This window comes from Chlamydotis macqueenii, chromosome 10 (genome assembly GCF_036417535.1).
Source record: "Chlamydotis macqueenii isolate bChlMac1 chromosome 10, bChlMac1.mat, whole genome shotgun sequence".
NCBI lineage: Eukaryota > Metazoa > Chordata > Aves > Otidiformes > Otididae > Chlamydotis > Chlamydotis macqueenii.
Genome location: NC_141565.1, coordinates 16,706,875 through 16,725,894, shown reverse-complemented (window position 1 = coordinate 16,725,894; position 19,020 = coordinate 16,706,875). Strand labels below are relative to the sequence as shown.

Below are 19,020 nucleotides of genomic sequence, written 5' to 3'. Positions count from 1 at the left end.
CTCTTTTCTGTCTTTCTCTGATGAAAACTCAAGACTAACTGCCAAAATATCCACTCATGAAATTAGACCCACGACTTTAACACCAGATACTGCAGATCAGCGTGAGACTCTGGCAGCCTGACTTGCGGATGAGGTGGAATTTGGGGGCTGTATTGAAAGATACAATAAAGAATTTGTAAGAAATACATTTCTAATATATCAGCGTGCTTAAGTATCTGGCAAGGCCCCTTATCTTGGCACTGGAAAGAGAACAGATGGGGGTGTGCATGTGTGTAAGAAGAATGGGGCCAGGATAGCACCAGACTCCGCTGCAGCTGTGAACATCTCTGGCTTTCTCGAACCCAGTCCCACCCTGTATGGAAATTCCACAGGCAGCTTTGGAGATAAACTGGAATTCTTGCTTTAACTAAAAATTTCAATTCAGTTTCTGGATATTTAAAAAAAAATAAAAAGTATTTCCTCCTCCAAATTACAACCTTGGGTATAAAGCAGATTTTCTGAGACTACTCTGATAACTCCCTTAACACATTGAGGAGATAAAACATTTTAAAATGGAGCCTTTTAAGAGGCTGAATTTCAAGTTTTGTTATTCTACGTTATCCTAGTAATGGAATAAAATTAATTTTTCAAGTTTTGGTAATCTTGAAATAAAGTGACACTAAAACTTGAGGCAAACAGGCAGTATGGGAAAAACAAACACACGGTCAGACCTTACCCGACCCCACAGTCCCATAACGGAAAGTGCCGTTTCCAGCAGGACTGGACAAACCAGTGCACGCAGAACAGCCCTGGCTGCCCGCCGGGGCCCTCACTTGCCTGGTGCCGTTCCTGGGTGACCTTGTCCTGTCTGCGGCGGGCTGGGGTGCGGAGCGTCCATCAGCACACGGGAAGGGGAAGGAAGCGCTTGGGGTGCATCGCTTCGCCTCAGTGGCTTGGCTAAAACATTTTGGCTAGTTGTTTTGTGGGGTTTTTGTTTTTTTTTTTTAATTTAAAAAAAAAGTGATGATAAAATTTGATTATGCAAATATTAACTAAAAAAACTAATTAAAAAAAACCTGGTGTTTAGACAACAATTTAGAAGGCATGATTATTTTCAGCTCAAGTAAATAAATGCACCAACTGTGGTGCTAACCCTCGCATCATGTTTAAAGAGCTTTACTAGAAAATATAAGTTAGCTTTTAAGCCAGAGCAATAAATTGTCGCGCCCCCCCCCCCCCCGCCCCCCGCCATGTGCCTCCCACACCCCCCCCACCCTAAAATGGGTTCTCCTATATATAAACTTCATAAAAGAGACAACCGTGGAAGTGGCAGGAAGCACTGCTACACCGTTCCCTGGAAACCGGTGGAATTAACCAGCCAACGTTGGACTTGGCTGAAATTCCCCATTTTAATTTAAGATTATTTTTAAGAATTATGCCCTTTGTTCTGTATGTTTTACTTGTTTGCCAATTATTTTCTTAGTTTTGGCCTCAAAAAAGTTATTACTATGTCGGGGACGACAGTGGAATAAACCATCCAGCTTTAGGGAGCCCAGCACATGTTTGTGCCTGGTCTCTGGGCAGGTGCTCAGGCTTTGCAAGGCCCCCCTCTGCAGCCCCGGTTGTTCATGCACTGACCTGGTTTGGCAGTTGCTGTCCCTCCACCTGCACGCCTTCCTGACGAGGAGAACAACCTCAAAGGGGACTTTGGTTCATGCAGGTGCACGCGGGCAGTGCCACCAGGTCAAAGCCGATGGCCTCGGTGCCGCTACGGCCGCACAAGCTGGGCTCTGCCGCCCCCCGCGAGCCTGACCGTGGCTGCTCACAGTGCATCGAGTCCTGCCACCAGCACACAACTCACCCCACGCAGCCCCTGCGGCAGCCAGCATCCTCCTCACCCCCACGCGCCAGGAGCCCCTCAGCCTTCGAGCATCAGGGCTGAGCCCAGGGCAAACGTGTGACCTGCCACCGCCCGGCCCGGCCCCTCTTAGCCCAGTGCGCCCCGAGGAAGGTCTTTGGCGCGTGCTAAAGGCATTCACCGCCACAGCCCGGCTTTGCCTGCCCAGGTGTCCCCACACAAACATCCTCCACATCTAAACATGGTCAAGCACCACTTAGCCAAGTTGCTAGTGTAAACCTTGGGGCCCTCACCACAGACCCTGGGGATAATTTTGAGTAATTTCAATAAGGCCTTTTCACCAAGCTCATACCCGCACCATTTTGGCCACTACAGCTTCTGTTTCCTAACCTGAGAGCAACAGCAGAGGTTTGCTCTGCCTGCCAGCGGCCGCCCGAGAGCCCTCAGGATCCATCATCCATCCATCGGCAGGAGAACTTGTGCGTTCTCCTTGCCTTGCCTTCCCGGCCTCCCTCCTGGCCGCCACCGTTTCCAGCCTCCTGCTCTTTCAGCTGCTGAGGGAGGAAGACCAAAAAGAAGGCAGAGCTGCATGTCTTTGCACAATCCCAGCTGTAAAATAATACAAGCCCGTGCTTTTGCTGGAGAAATGTGAGTCTAATTAATAAAGCTGCACTGGCTACCAGACAGGAATGCTTGCTGAGCACCTGTAGGCATAAACAGGAATATAAACTTTCACAAATACGGCTCAAATCAGGAACAAACGGATTATTGTCTTTTACAAAGAGCTCTCCCAGCACGGAATACTTTCAGTGCTGTTGGAGGGCAGCAGGCTGTAACTCTATCAGCCCCTTCCCCGACCAGAAAAGCCCTCCCTGTGTTATGAGGCAGGTGCCGCTGAATTATGAAACCTCGCTTTATTTCAGCCTCCCCGCTCGGCCCACAATCTGGAGGTTTGCAAAACATTTCGCCTGCAGGATTTCTAATAACGCCTTTCTCAGCCATCGTAATTAGCTGTTTACCCCCCAAACGTTGCTTTTTTGGCACGATTCTCACAATGACCTCACTCACTTTCCATGCAGGAAAATTTCATGTTTGGGAAATTGGATTATTGGAGGATTTACTTTTCTTTAGCAGTGAAAGCGGCTTTCAGCCTGCCGAACAGCTGCTGCGGCGCGGCGAGGGGCAGCAGGAGGAAGGGTGCGTTGGCGGGCGGACTCCTCCGGCTCAGCAGCTTCTCCAGCTCTTCAGCGGCCACCGGCAGGACCAGGCTGGGTCAGAGCAGCAGCTGGTGAGTCTTCTCGTATGTCCCCAAGAAGATGAAGCCTCCCAGGCTGATGGCTGCCATCCGTGGGACGACACCTGCGAACAAGCTGAAGGCGAAGGAAAGGCCGTGTCAGAGGATGAGCCGATGCCGCACGGCTGGCTGCAGGGACTTCGGAAAACAAAGCCAAGAAAAATTCTCTCTCACTGTTTACTTAAATCCCATCCCGCTGCTCAGTGAAGGAACCTGTCTGGGCTTCCCTAGCACAGTACTCCCAAGCTTTGTGATTTTTAACCCCTCTCAACACTCCTCAGGTGCGGGAGGCTCTGGGCCACGCTGGAAAGAGGAGCTCGGACACATCCCCACGAAGGGCTGCAGACAGACGGGAGGGGTCCCATCCTCTGCCGCCCCCATCAAGCCTCGGCAGAGGGACCCCCTTCGCTCTGCCACAAGTTCCCCCACTGCAGACGCAGCCCTGCTCACCGCAGCACCTCATTCCCAGTAACATCCAACGGGGTCAGCAGGGAGGGAGCAGAAATGGCTGCGTGCTCAGCCACCACAATTTTTAGGTGCCTGATCCTAACAGTTCTTGGAAGTTAACATGAAATGCACACAAAGCCAATTGCTCGACACATCTAAGCTCATAGTTGGTTTAACAGCTTCAGGATAGGCCAGCGTATCCTCCCAGAGGATTACAGGCTTCCTTTGTTGCGAGTAAGGATTAAACATTAGGCTCGAATCTGTCTGGCATCCCCTGCATGGCGGGAGCCCTTCGCAGCACACTCTGGCTGAGCTCCGCAGGGACGCTGCCGTCCTCTGCTTTTTCCGAACGCTGCACGGTCCCTGCTAGGAGCGTGTCCACAGTGGGAAAAGGCGTGACTCCCGGTGAGACCGGGCTGTGCGGAAGACGCACGCCGCAGGGCTGCTCCGGAGCTCCCTGCCTGTGCCCGGCTACTCACGCTGCGCTGGGGAAACCTCTGGCTGCAGGAACTCTGGTTTTCGTTGTAATGAGCTTTGCTAAGGAGCCTGGAGCGCACAGGCAGATGGAAACATTTTATGGCTTTACTAGACAGCAATTGGGTCTATTACCATAATGACAGCTTTAAACCAGAGTAATTTGTACAAGGCATGTATGGACGAAGCGCTGATAGGGCAAATCCTACGGTGCAGCATCGCCCTCGAAATGCGCACCATCCTTCTCCTGCCGAATCAGGCAGCCCTCATTACGGGAGCAGCGGCAAACATTCATTTCCAGAACGGCCCACTCGAGACACGGCTATTACACAAACAGGGGCCCATAACTGAGTTACCCAGAAGCTGCATCCCTGGCAACCTCTGCTGCCAACCATCACTTCCAAGAATCCCAGCCCTGCTCACCCCAGCTTCCCTTTCCCACCTGTCCCCCTGGCCCCGCCAACCCATGCTTCCCCCCGCGAGCTCACTTCTGCAGGAAGGGAGAGCTGAATGGCTCTGGGGCTGCCCCAAATCCAGAGAGCTGAGCTCTGCTGCAGGCCTGATCCAAACTGGTCCCCACTGGGTCAACACCTGCCCTCATCAGCAGATGAGATAAATTGGTTTTTCTTTTTCTGATGGCCCCATCAGAAACCACTCTGGTGGGCACAGGTCTGCTGTCTGTGTGCATTTGCTATCTGTTTGTACAGATTTCACCTGGCACCCTGCCACTCTGCTCTCCCTGCCTGGGTTTTCCCTTTTGCTCATGCACCTCCCAGTTATTGGTCGGATCCAGCACCAAGGGCTGGAGGGCTTCACCCCCGCCTTCTCATCACTGACAGCCACAACCAATTGCACAGCACGGCAGGCACTGGCAAAGACCAAACACAGGCTTTCAGGGATAGACATCGCGCTCTCCCCAGCCAGGCTAGGAATGGCTTCACAAGGTTCACTAATCTGGGAATCATATTTAATTCCCACAGCGAGGCCTGGCTGCAGGTGTTAAACCCGCACCGCGTGCCCTCCCCAACCATGTGCGCATTCTCTGGGGTGTCGCTCCTCATTTCAGGGTTCCCAGCCCAGCAATACACCTAGTCCCACAGAACCAGCAGCAAAGGTGACGCTTTTGGACGACAACTCAGCAACCCAGAGCAAATTCTTTCTCAGTAGAGACTAAGCAGGACCCCTGAAGTTACCCTTTGGAAAAGGCACTGCAGAGAGGGGCCAGTGCTGACAAAGGCACTGCGCTTGGCCACAAACCCTCCATATCACACCCTGGACCAAAGGGGTGGCCACCGGTTTTTATCTGACTACAGCTTTGCACTGAGCTCTCTCCAGTGGGCAGCTCGTGCTTCACAAAGCAGCAAGCCCCGGGCACAGGGGCCGCTTTCGCCACTCGCATCAGCGAGATCCGGCTCCAGAGAGCGGTGCGGTTAGCGCCTGCTGTGCCACGTCCACCCCAACCAGGAAGCTCGGCTGAGGAATGGGACGCCTGGTGCAAACTGCCAGTTCTGTCCCTGGGACAAGCCATCTCACCAGATTTATCGGCTAAATAACTCTTGTCTTTCTCACCAATGAGCCATCCATGGCTTTCAACAACATGTAAACCACTGGCGGGAGCGATGAGGCACACGGATCTGCTCATCCCATCCCTATCCCACCTCTCGCCACAGGCCTGGCTCTCACTGGACAGAAAGGGATGTGAAATTTCTTGACGTGAAGCAGAGGGATTTAGTAGGTGCAGCCCAGGAAGCTGAGCTCTGCACTCTGGTTTTAATAAGGTGGCAATAAGCAACGTGTCTCTCTGCCCTCAGAATTCCTCCTCTTCAAGTACGAGATTTATTAGAGGAGCCGTAAATCATTTCATGTTGCAACTGGCCAAAAAAGCCCGACATTTTTATTGTTTTTGATTAATAGATTTATAATTGGCAGCAGGCATGGCAGCCTCTGCATTTATTTTTCCCAAGACTTTCTTCCTTTTCCTTGCAGTTGACGCAGCTTGGCCTCCTTTACATGTTACTTTTTCTTCAGATCGCTTATTGTTGTTTCAGTTGAATTGTGTTCCCTTTGGTCCTAGTCCACGGGTACTATCTTTAGGCAGTTTAATTTTGGGTTGTTTAGAAAAGGGCACTGCTGAAACACCCTGAAAAGACTACAAACACGCATTTTTATTTTCTGCTATTGCCTCTTCACACTCTTCAGAGCTCAACTGCCATCAGCAGCAGACGTGGCCTCACTTCTCCCAGTCCCTTTCGAAACACGCCCTAGAGTCCACCAAGCCATGTAGGACCCCAATCTCATCCACCGCCAGGTCAACTCATCATCTCAAAGAGCAAACCTGAGACAACCCATCTCTGAGCGCTGCCGGGGGGCACAGCTGGACCTCTTCCTGGAATCGGTGTTCAGGAACTTCCTGCAATTTGTTTTGAATTATTTCCCACATGTGTAGAAAGAGGATTGAACTTTTACTAGTTGTGTGAGCAGAGATCAGATGTTAAGAGAAAACTATCTCCCGCAAAGCTGTGATGTGCCTGCTGCTTCCAGCTGCAGTTTACAAATGTTAAAGCAGCACCCTGAACGTATCGGCCACATCAAGCGGATTAAACACCTATGAGAAATTACAGTGAAAAGCCCCAAGTAAAGCTTCCAAAAAACCTCTGTTTCTCTTCCAGGCCAAGGGCAGGTGGGACGCAAGCGCTACCGAAGTGCAGGCTGAACCCCACGAACTAGAGGAGCTGTTTATGACAAATATTCACTACGAGTGGCCAATAACTGCTATGACTCACGCACTCAAAGAGGGCAAGGTAGCGTAAATGAAGCAGGTGTCTAAAATTCAGTAATAATTTATAAGCCCCTAACACCTCAAAATGTTCTACAAATGCTAGCAGAGGACTTTTTTTTTTTCCACAACACCACTCCAACATCAGAAGAGCAATTCTCTGCCTCAGGAATGGGTAAAGCAAGGCAGTCAAGAGATACCACCCCAGAATTCCCTGAGCAGGCAGCAGAAAGCCCAGAACACGTCTACACCACAGTCACAGGAAAAATCCAAGCGGGTATGTGCTCAAGCCCAGAACTGACGGAAGCTCAAAGGACAAGTCAGGAAGCACGTGGCTCCCTTCCTTCTGCTTCAGCTTGTCTCTCCTGCCGGCACCACACTGGCATCGCGTGCTCCCATCACACTTCAGAGTAAGAACAGCAAATACAAAGGAACAGAGAAAACCTTGCTGGTGTTTTCAAATTAGTAGGAAATTGCCAGGAGGAGGCAAAGACTGTCCATAAGGGACACGCGGCTCCTACGCTGGCCTTCCCTAACGTCTCAGGAGGGCTGATTCACACACCTCAAGATCAGTCTGTGGCACTCACTGCCACAAGATGATGTGCATGCCCCAAGTTTAAATGGACACAAAACACAAATGCACACATTCATGGTGAAAAGCCCATTAAACACAAAGCCACCCTTGGCTCTGAAGCCTGGAGCTAAGCTTAGAGATTGTAAATAAATAAATCGGTCCCCAATGATGCCCATTTCTGTGCTCTTCCCTGGACACTGCTCACAGCCAGTGCTAAAACGAGGACACTAGACCTCCCTGGAGGGGCCTTCTTGCTCCTAGCTGCCTGAGAGCTGCCCCTGGCCATGTGTAAAGCAATTACAATTCTTTTCTGTATGACAGGAATTAAATATAAGCAGACCATCCCATTCTCTCTTGCCCCCCCCGACACAAACAGAGAAACAACACATGAAACGTGCTTCTGCAGCATGTCCTTACCCCGACAGGCCTTGTGTCCTCCAGATGCCACCAAGGGCAGCCAGAACATTCCCACTAGCGTTGCTGGAACCAGCCTGCATCACAGAAAGAGAGATTGTTGGCAGAGAGATTTAGTTATTTACTGAGCTCCTTGTCCCTGGTTAGTGCTACTTCACAGCAATTACTGACATCCTAACGACCTCCTTACCCCAGGCACAGGCAAAAGCTCCTTGTCTCCAGAAATAACACAAAGGGCAGAAAGGGAAACTCGAGGCACAGAAGAACAAAATGATCACTCCAAGGTCACAGAGTTGGTTAGTTCAAAACTCACTGTTCAGTCCTTTCCGCACTACGCTCAGCTCTACATCCAGCAGCTGATGCTGGAGTAAGAACGTAATAAAAACACATTCTCAAAGCACCAACAGGAGACTTTGCTGCTCACTGCAGGAGGATTTACTTGAGATTTACTTAAAAAAACAGGAGTAGTATATTGCATGTGAAAATTACCTTGAGAGTAAAACAGAGGAGAAGCAGCAGGACTACAGAAAATTAAATTACATGTGTGATCTAGTTAGTGAGAGATGACTGATATGAAGATCTGTCCGAATGGTCTCAGAACGTCCCAAAGCTCCATCATTCCCTTACCAATGCTGACCTGGCTGCTCAGCGCAGCAGCAGCAATGAAACCCAGTTCTTACAATTTTAACACCCACACTGAGCAAAGGCAAAGAAGCTGCAGCAGGTACAACAGCCAGCAACGAGAGACACGCAACACGGTGAGCACAGATGTGCGTGACTCAGCTGGGGTAGTGCGTGTCAGCAACAAGAAACATCCCCACGCTGCGGGACACGAGCAACAGGGTAAAAACCATCCACAGAAACTCCAGCACGCCTGACCTTTGCCAACACAACAGCTCTTTTCAGGGCAGGGAAAGGCTGAGGGCTTTCAGCTATGTGGCTGCTTAGTGCTGCTCCGGGGTCAGGAAGATGATGACGGGAACACCAGGCTTACTAACAATTTAACTGCTTACTATACTTATAAGCATCTTCCTTCTGCCCTGATTGACAGATGAAAGCCATCATGATCTCTGTGCCTTAAAATTTTAGGACAGAAAATCCCAGTGCCAAGCCCTCCTCAGAAAAGACACACACATTCAAAAAAATAAAGGAATACATCCCTGATGGGAAGTTTTACTTTGAGCATCTGACTTTGCGAGGATTTTCTCCCAAAGACAGTGCATGAGACTCTGGAAGGCTAGCATACGTGCAGGCCCTTCTCAGCTCCTTTGGGAAAGGACCAGAAGAGCAACACAAGGAAAGGAACACAACAATTTCATTCGTTCTGCATGCGGTACCTGCTCACAGCTAATCCTGCCTTCGAGGAGAAGAGCAGAAATCATCATTAATAGGTGCTGCATTTCATGCAGTAATGACCATGCAGAAACTCTGGAACCAGCCAAGCCGTTCACCTGCGCGTCTGCTGGCCTCCTCCGCCCTTACCTTTGCCAACATAATTCTCGTCTTCGCTACATCGAAAGGTGTGGTGACTGCAGCTGCAAATCCACCTGAGCAAATTAAAATACCAAACACAAGTGAGACATTGTTGGTTGAATATGAATGCCACACTGCCTACAATTCCCATGGCTGTGGTCAACACTGCTCCATTATTAATGCCTGCAGTGTGTTTCCTCACGTCAGAGCCCAGGTACATTTGCTGAAGGTCTGTACACACAGTGTTTTACTCCTGAGTGTTGACTTAAAGAAAACAGCTCTAGACTAGTGAACTGTAAATCCAAACATCCCCATTGAGATTCCTGTCCTTTTGTTTTGGACTCTGTACATATATGAACATATGAAGGTTGTAAAGATAATGGATTCCACTTCCAACACCTACAGACAAGTCTGAAAGGAAGAACCCGCTCACTTGTTTGCAGACAGCGGAAAATAAGCTCGTCACACTGTGCTCTGCCTTGAGAATTAAAATCTGACCATTCCAATGTTAGAACTCTGTTTCAAGGAAAAAAGGCAGCCAGCGTTTGGGATGGAGCCAATCTCCAACACATGAAATCAGCTCCACTTTGGAAAACAACAAAGCAAAGCTGCCCAAGGGTCTTTGGAAATAGTCAGAAGTCTGCTGCCACAAGTGCCATCTTCCCCTCAGGGGCATTTTTATTCTCTCTAATCACTCCCAAACTTCACCCTTGGAGCTCATTACTTTCACTTGGAGCAGCCAGCTCAGCTGTGGTTTTCCTCCTGAAAGCCAGAAATCTTCAGCTTATCCATCTGCGTGTCTCACCCACAAACGTGTGTGTCTGTCTCCATGTTTTAACCCTGTGGCTACAGCCTGGCCTCTCGTGCTATCTAGGGACTAGCTTTGCTGCTTTTTCTCCCAGGATCTTATTCCCTTTGCCATATTTCCCCATCCTAAAACTAACTCTCATCTTCTCTCTTCCTTCACTGTTCATAATATTTCAAGCCAGTAATTCATGCTGAGGAACAGCCGAAGTGAATGAAATGTTTTAAATGCAGGAGCAGCCCAGCAGTAAGTGAAGAAAGAAAGGGGAATAAAGGGGGGAAGAAAAGAGAGAAATTTGTTTGAAATCTCTCTTTCTTCTTCTTCCTCCTGTTTTTTTTTTTTCCTCTGGAGCTTGTATAAACCCTGTATTTGCTTCAGCAGGGAACAAAGTCACTCCAAAGACTGAAGCCTACACAGTACCCAGGGAATAAGCTAAAAATAATCTATTTTCTGTTCCAAGTTTTACAGAATGTAGAAAAATTGATCTCTCTTTTCTTGGGACAGGAGGGGGGAAAAGCATTTCTTCTAAAATCTGTAAAGTAATTTAAAAAAATCCATCTTCCCTGCTAGCTCATGTTCTTACCTGCTTCTCTCTCTCTCAGCCAACCTTAGCTTTAACATATTAAAACCCGGCTTTATGTCATAAAGGAAGTTGGGCTGTCTGCTACCCTACGTTAACTTCTTACAGTTAATTAAGGAATGTCTCCTGACAGTTCAGAGATGCAGTAAGGCACATGCGCAGTCCTCTGGATCTCAAACAAGAATAGCAGGCACGCCGAGTTAGCGAGCAGCCCCAAATGTCTGGTTTAGGAGCAGCTTCTCGTCACATAAGGTCAGCCCATCCAGTTTACTCTGCCGGAAGCTTTCTAGCAGTGATACCTCAGTAAATAGCAGAAAAAAATGGGTTGTATTCAAGAGGCCAAAGCAGAAACTATGAGCAAGTTAAACTAAATTCCAGCCCATTCTTGGACCTTCTTTAAGGTCAAAAATCTTTTTATTGTGAGCCAGTTTTTGAGTAAGTGACCCAAAGGCTTTGAGAGAACGGTCTGGATAGAAACTTTGCTACTCATGTCAGCGATGTATTTTTAGAACAGTAAAAATAACCTTCATGGAAAATCGTAGCTTTACAAATCTGGATGCAGAAGCCCTTCCTTTGCCCACAGACTAAGACAAAATTAAACTGTGAACCACATGGTATCCACCAGGTAGCCAAAAACAGCTCTAGCAAGGTTCTGAGAGTCCCACCTACTCTAGGTAGCTAAAGGAACATAAACCATGACTGTTTCCGATCACCAGATCAATAGAACTGATCCAAACTGGTACAGCCAGAGTCTACTCATTCAAAACAGGAGGGCTGTGCCCTGCACTAATACACAGTAAGGCCCAACAGATCTTTCAATCGCTCCCTTAGTCTATTCCTGCTGTCACCGGACTCTCCAAGAGCTGCCACATAAGCCTGGAGTCTGCACAACCAGGAAAAGCAGGTATCAAGCTATCAGGTGGGCAAGAAAGGCCCAGACACATCCAGGCTTACGCTCCTAATCATTCTGGCTTCTCTGCAAAGCCCACAAGAGAGGAAAAGGCACCTTTGCAGGCAGTCTGTGCCCAGACAGACTCACCAACTCACTCCCGGAGAAGGCTCCTTTCTCCCTTGCCCTAGAAGGATCTGGTGACGACCTGGGCTCAGCAAGCAGGCAGAAAGATGGATTTTCACATGGGAGAAGGCTCTTGGCTTGTTAATACTTCTAGCAGAGTGACAAACTCCTCTATTGGGAAAATAAAACTTCACGCAGTAGTGGAAAATTCATCACCTGTCTCCCAAGAAATTACAGTGGACACTGTATATTCACACATCAGCTGAGCAGCTGAACTTCACAAAGCTCAGGGTGTTAAACAGAAAATCCCTCTGCTGCTCACACTTTGCCAGTGACCAGTTCTTGATGGAAGCACCAGTGACAGACATCTGCAGAGAACGATTTACCTTTATTTGGCAATAAGAATGAGAAGTTTACTATTTTCTGTACTGACATCTGAAGGTTACCCAGGACCGATTGAGGACTGAATGCCATATCTGGCTTGAAAAACTGAGTTGCACAGGTCCAACACTAAACCTCACAGCATCCTCTCACACTGACCAATTTCCAGGTTCACCAACTGTCTTTTTCAGAACTCTTCAAGCAATCATTTCTTACTTGAACTTTTATTTTATTGATATTATATTAATTTTTTTAAGAGGAATTTTTATTCTGGTCCTTTATCACTGTGGGAACAACACCTGCCAATGGCAGAGCAAAGCAACCCAAGAACCTCTTTGGATTTCAGCAGAAATACCAAACGGCAAAGCACTGCTGCCCAGCAATTTAACCCGCTCAGGGTTAGAAGCATGGTCCAAGCAGACACTGCAGGGAAATCTTGAGAACTGCTCAAAAATTTATTCAGAGCTATAGAGTTAAAGAGGCTTTTAGACATGGTGTGTAACCTTGTCAGAGCCGATTAGATCAAAACAAAAGTGATGGGAAGTCTTGCCTGTTAATGTGCAAAAAGCTCTCGTTAGTGCTTTATTATTCACTAGGCTTGCACCTCCATTCTTGGTGACTTTGTCACCACAGAACATTAATTATTAATGTTAAGCCAGACTTTTTTATGCTAGGGGGAAAGAAGGCATCTTTAACGGAGGCGATTTTCAATCGCATTAAGTGGACACTCAGGCTCTTTGACAAGCTGGAGCTGCCTCGCTGCCCCAGGGCAGCACTTTGCTTTCCAATGCCCAAAGGCAGAATTTCCTTGCCACCGTCACAGTTGCACAGAGGGCACACAAAATCCACCCAGAAGCTCTTCTGGGACAGCCTGCCCTGGTACGGTGCAGGGCTGGGGGGCGGTGCTCCAGCCAGGCAGCCTAAGCCCAGAGAAGATTAAAATACGGAGTGCCACCACCATCACGCCTGGCTTGCCTACCAACCAAGGTTTGGTTCAAATGCAACCTCTGGCTTAAAACACCAGGTAGGTCTACCCTTGGGTTCCTCCCCACCAGCTGTTCAGGTAACACCTTCTCTTACTCCCCAACTACTCTTCTCCTCTAGTTAAGACACCAGAGATTATGATAAAGCGGGACAAGGCCTCCAGGGATTAAATTATTAACAGATGAGACAGAGAGGATTCCAATCTCTGATATTTATGCTCCTGCCTATTATGTTTCTATAAAAAGCCCATGGATCGCATACATACATCTTACACATGTGCGCTCAACAAGGACGAGTCAGGCCTCTCAGCACTTTGGCTGAAATCGCTGCCATTTCACAGGCACGGGGGATGGAATTCAATATACTGTTGCTCTTTGTTCTGTCTTCACCAAATAATCAATTATGATTTAGCTAGGAACTAACTAATGCACACAGACACACAGATATGTGTGTGTGCGCGCCATAAAGGGAAGCCAAACAGGACTTTTCTTTCAGCTTGTTTCAGATTATTACCCTGCCCCTCAGGACCTCTAACATATTTTTAGAAAGTATTGAACTCAAGCAAGGAACACAGGAGAAAAGGATGTCTGTGTGACTTCACCACCCCGCTACCACCACGGTGGCATGTGACAGCATCTCTGTGTTAAAGGTTGTTTTTTTGGATAATCTTCTCCTTTTAAGGTTTATAGAATGATAATTTGGAATCACTTGGATGCATACATCCACCTTATTTTATTCACAGGCTACCATAGGGTTTTGGGGTAGAAAGGCAGGCATAAAGAGTTTAGTCTGTTTTCTCTTCCCTCGTTTGAAGCTATATGTAGGTAGTTAACAATTTTTAACCGTGGAATCTATTCTTCAGAAAGCAGGAAATTATTTTTCCACTGCGCCACTCAGCAAAAAGGCTAAACATTTTCACTGAAACAGAATGGATGCGGTACCAGATTAGATCAATACACGGCCTGCCTGTTACGTGTGGCAATGGAGATGGAAGGGAAAGGTTCCCATCCAAAACCAGATTAACCTCATCAGTTTTGAAGCAAGCATTCAAAGGACACCTGAGAAAGGAAGTTTAAAATACTGCTGATGAAAAGGAAAGAATAAGGAAACAAAGAAGAGGGAAGGAAAACCAGGCCGGAGGAAGTGAAGCTGGAAGGATAACCTACAGAATATTTATCATCACCAACTACAACACAACCTACAAAACAGGACTCTAGCTCTGCAAAGATTTGTGCTTGGGGAACAGTCTATGAAGACAGCTAGGCTGAATTGTCTCATCTACCACCACTGTGGACCTGGAAGTCTCTGTGCTGCTCTAGGACTCAGTGTCTCCTTCAGTACAAAGTGTTAGGTCTCCCCAGTATCTGCCGAAGGGCAGTGAAGAGTTCGTGCACGATTGTGCCTCTGGAAGCTCCTTCTGTGATATTTCTGCTAGAAAGCGAGCAGACAGTACCGAACATCCATCAAATGGTAGCAAGTCCAAGCACAACTGGGCAGAATCAAGACTACAGAGAAGGAAATGGCGGCACTGGGCTGGATTTTCAATTGAGGCACCAAATCGGACTTCAGGAAATTACTGCACAAGGCCTTGGGTAAATCAGATAACCTTTCCAGCTCTCTGAACATGCCTGAACACAGATTTTGTATCAATCTGACTGTAAAGAAATCAACAGAGCTAAATTAATGATCCCCCATCACACCTGCAGACATACAGATTGCATTTTAAAGCATTTTTAGTCAATAACTTGTTTTCTCTCAAATCACCAAAAATGATCTGCTTCAGTTGCTCTAATTTTGTTTGCATTGATTTGATTAAGTCAGTGTAAAACCCAACAGTAGATCCAATTTTAAGCACAATAAAACTCCCTTCCCATCACATAAACATAGAAAATACACCTGGACAAGAGCACAAGAGATCATCTAAAACATCCCCTCTGCCCCAAAATGGAATCAATTCTATCTGAACCATTCCCTCACCGCTCACATGCCTGATCTACTAACCTGTGTGCAGCTACAGCCACCCTACCTTCTCTCAGTCATGCAGCCACAGCGCCCATCAAAACGAAGCCTCAGTCTCTGCTGGGATTCTGCTGCTATTAATACTTCAATTCCCCTAACAGAGCTTATTTTTAAAAAATTATATACGACGTAATGGCTCTGATTTTGTAAGTCATCAAAGAACAAGCCTTGCTTTTGATAATCTCTATTTCAAGAAATGCTATAATTTCTCTTTAAGCAGGATTTATTTTTTCCACATCTTCTGTTACTGGTTTGGAATCTCAACATGTATTTTAGCTCCTCAGGGAAAAGCTCTGGCTATCCATCTCTTAACTACTAATCTGTTTTCTCTATTAAGACAGTTGAGTCTCTCCTCCCTCAAACTTGTCAGCTATACTGATGAGTCATTAATTGATTTTTTTTCTTTTTTTTTTTTTTTTTGAAACTACAGTAGGCTAAAATCAAGCAAGAAGCCTACTGAAGAATTCAATTAACTTCTGGCTTGTTTGGTAATAAATAGTGCAGTATTGTATTCTGCCACACTTTATTCTTGTTCTAGTGTCTGGAGATTGCCCAGATGTTTCATCCTCTGGGGTTTTTTTTGGGTTTTTTTTGTTTTTTTTTTTTTTTTTCTGCGGAAGGCTTTTGCCTCCGGGCTGTGCAGTGCTAGCCTCTGCTCTCCTGACTCTAGTTAATCTACATGGCTGTCAGAGCTGTCACATGAATGGTGAATCATGGCCTCGCACTGCAATCACTCCAGCCCCTGGGGAAGCGCTCAGAGCAGACAGCTGCACAAACCCCCACCCAAGCAAAGTTTCTCCTGGATGAGGATTTTACAAATCAACTTTGAAATAATCGCAAAGCCTGACTGACAGGCCCCTGGTTTTTAAATAACAGAAATTTGTCAAAAACAAATTGGTTGTCTTTCAAACAGACACCCTGTTAGAGTCTTTTTTTTTTTCTTCTCTTTCCTTTGCTGACTTTCCTATTTCCAAACAACAACTGGATCCGTTTTCTTCTAAACAAACTTGAATTACAAAGGAATGTTGTTCTGCTATACTTAATAGATTTGCACATTTTTCCCTTTCTTCTTTAGTCTTTCCCAGTATAACATATAATCCTTTGCACCTGCAAAAGCTCCACAGACTGCTGACTGCCAAGAATCCACCACGTGACCCTGCTTCCATGACCAGAGATCCTGTGTTTAAAGAGAAAGGAAAATAAAAAGTTATTAAATGCTTGAATCTATCTGATCCCCAAGTGAGTTAACTCCGAGGATGGGAACTTAAGTGAAAAGCTATTTTTGTGGCATTTTTCAGTGATGTAATAAGTGATTTTTCCCAAGGAACTTCTGTACTTGAACGAGCAGATGGAGTGAGAAAGATGTCTGGAACTGAGGAGGGCTTGAAGCAAATTGCTTTCAGGGATTTCATATGTATATATTTAAGCCTGTGGCCATGCAACTTCGCAAATATTTTGTGAACTTATTTTCTTCTTGGCATATAAAACAGCACACAGCAAAACGCTGAGCCAGGAGGCAGCATGCAAGAACCAAGAGATGTACCAAACACTCCCATTTAAAATGAACAGTCCCCAGCAGAGCGAGATGATAACCCTGTTTGCTCTCCTACATTTCTTAAACCAACCCTTCCCCTCACACTCCCAGAAAAACCCAATCGTAAAGAAATCACTCTTATCGCTCCCATTATATCCTAAAGCAGGTGTGTGTCTGTTTTTCACTTGATGTCATCAGGGACCACACACCCTTCTTCTCTCCGCTGCTCCCACACACCACGCTCCAGTCCATTTAACTCACAGCATCCTTTAAACAGGCATGTTTAAAAACACCAACAAGAACAGTGCCTTCTAATAAACACATACCAAGAATCACGTCAAATGTTTTGATGAGGCAGACCGGTATCAGCAGCAAACGCCAGTGCGTGCTGGGATGGTTTTCATTATGCCAGCTACAGTCACTTTGTTCTCTCCTTCTCCACCACGCTCCATCACCCCTTTCCCATCTCCTGAGATGCTTAATACTGGAAGTTCTCTGGAGAAGAGGTTTCTGGTTTATGACGCGAGGACCAGCACTGAGCAAAAAGGGATGGGATCCACGGCCCTTCTGCGGCCTACCGCAGAGAAATCAGTAATTTTATTTTATAGCTGTGGCACTATGTCATTCTTTTAGAAGCCATATTACTTCTATACTATAAAATGTTCTTAAAAGCAACCCGATAGCTGTGCTAGGCTGAGATATTGCTCTTGGGCTCCTGGTCTGCAATACAGCCGCTTTCCACCGGCGCATGAGAACTCATTTCCCTCATTTGCTGACTCTTCATTTAACACACTGTCCTTGGGACTTGCTTCTTCCAACTTGGCTGCTGGTTATATTTCAGTTGAATGTTTTAAAAATCAAACTGTTCAAGCAACAATGGCCAGCCACAATGTTGTTTGGTATCCTGCCATTGCTAAATAACTGCAGCTCTGCTGTACGAAAGCACTGAAGGGATTTCAGTCTCTTTAATGCTAGCCATTCTTTTTGTGGTATTTTCAGTATGGGCTTCTATTCTGCTGTCACCCACAGGAAAACTGATTTTCATCTTATAAATAAATAAAAAGGGATTTGTAATTCTTTAAACTCATAAGATGCTTTTCTGGAATAACTTACACTCTTTGGACACAGTTTTCTGTGGGTGCTATGTTCCAAAGCATCTAGGTATTGTCAAAGCAGAAATCCCACCTTCCAACCCCATTTTCAAAACACTTCAGTTTGCTTAAGAAATCTCAAATTGAAAGTCAGGGTTTAGAAATATAATTGCTGGAGCTATTTGAGAAAAAGAGAATGACTGTATTTTTTAATTTAAGGTTCTCCAAATGCGTATACATCTACAGCTAAACCTGAGAACTCGGAACAGCTACTTCTGGCATGCAAAAAGCACTATGGAAGATCTGCTGGATGACTATGAGGAAAACTAGCGCAGTAATACAGACATTCATGGCTTTGCCAGAAGCCCAGCCTATTCTCAGTCATGCTGGGGTTTTATGACAATGGCATTGTCCAAAGAAACAGGAAAAGGTCATTCTTATTTGTCGGCACGTAGCTCTGAAATCTAGTTTCTGATAAAGCCTGGCTTCCCAGTACAGTTCTGCACAACGAGCCTCTGCCAAGCAAGGCAAAGGGTGATGAATTCCCATCTGTTACGCCTGCAAATTGACAGCAGGTATTTGCAACAGTCATGCAATACAGAAAATTGTTTGGAAGGGTGGAGCCAGGAACAGTTCAATTAAATTAGGGAAAAGGAGAATTGAGGCTGGAGAACAGGAAGAAAATTCCCCAGCAGTGAGGTCTACTGAGCAGTGGAGCCAGCCTCCCCAGGGAGCAGAGGAAAGCCCTCTCCTTTGAGTCATTTAAAAATAGACTGGAGAAGGCACTCAAGACTGTACTGTGGGGAATAATCCTGCGTTGGCAAGGGCAGGATGAGATGACTTCATGCATTTCTTTCCATCTCTGATTTCGGTGATTCACCCAGAGCTCCAAACCTGAACACGCAGAAGAGCAAGAGAGAAGTGGGATGAGGACATCATACCAGAGGAAGTCAAGAGGAGCAAGTGTCATAGGGCCAAGACGACCGACAGGACTCTGGTCCAAATTCTTTTTAACCACACTCACACTGCAGGCCAAGATGATATACTGAAGGTCACACGTTTCCTTTCATAGCCCACAGACACGCCATCCTAGATGCTGCACAAATTCAGAAGAGCCTTTCCTCAGTCACTTCCACTTGGGGGAATAATGGCAAGAGCTCAGGTAATGCAGACGATGGGCGTCAGAGGCAGGCTCAGACCCCATGGGTCACTGGTCCCTGCTCGGGACCTCTGAAGAGGGTAGGCATGGGCAGAAGCGCCCGCGTAATGTCTGCAGAAGCCCTGCAATTAAGCTGCTTTTCCTACACGTGCTCTTTCAATAT

At 46.7% G+C, this 19,020-nt stretch overlaps 1 protein-coding gene across 3 annotated transcripts in view; it reads right to left on the bottom strand.

The window, feature by feature from the left end:
• Nucleotides 1–2,736: 2,736 nt before the first annotated feature.
• The window catches only part of SLC25A26 (solute carrier family 25 member 26), an 83,488-nt gene continuing 67,204 nt past the window's right edge, over nt 2,737–19,020 (bottom strand). The window contains exons 7-11 of one of the 3 annotated variants that reach the window (XR_015259559.1): nt 16,181–16,250; nt 12,012–12,057; nt 9,299–9,363; nt 7,820–7,893; nt 3,076–3,207 (exon numbers count right to left, since the gene is read on the bottom strand). Coding sequence is in view for 2 of the 3 variants with exons in the window: in XM_086755640.1 (XP_086611766.1) it covers nt 3,111–3,207; nt 7,820–7,893; nt 9,299–9,363; nt 16,181–16,250 (306 nt within the window). In the remaining variant the exon portion in view is untranslated. Of the gene's footprint in view, nt 3,208–7,819; nt 7,894–9,298; nt 9,364–12,011; nt 12,058–16,180; nt 16,251–19,020 lie in introns of all 3 variants that reach the window. The other 2 variants (XM_086755640.1, XM_086755642.1) reach the window with 2 other exon arrangements.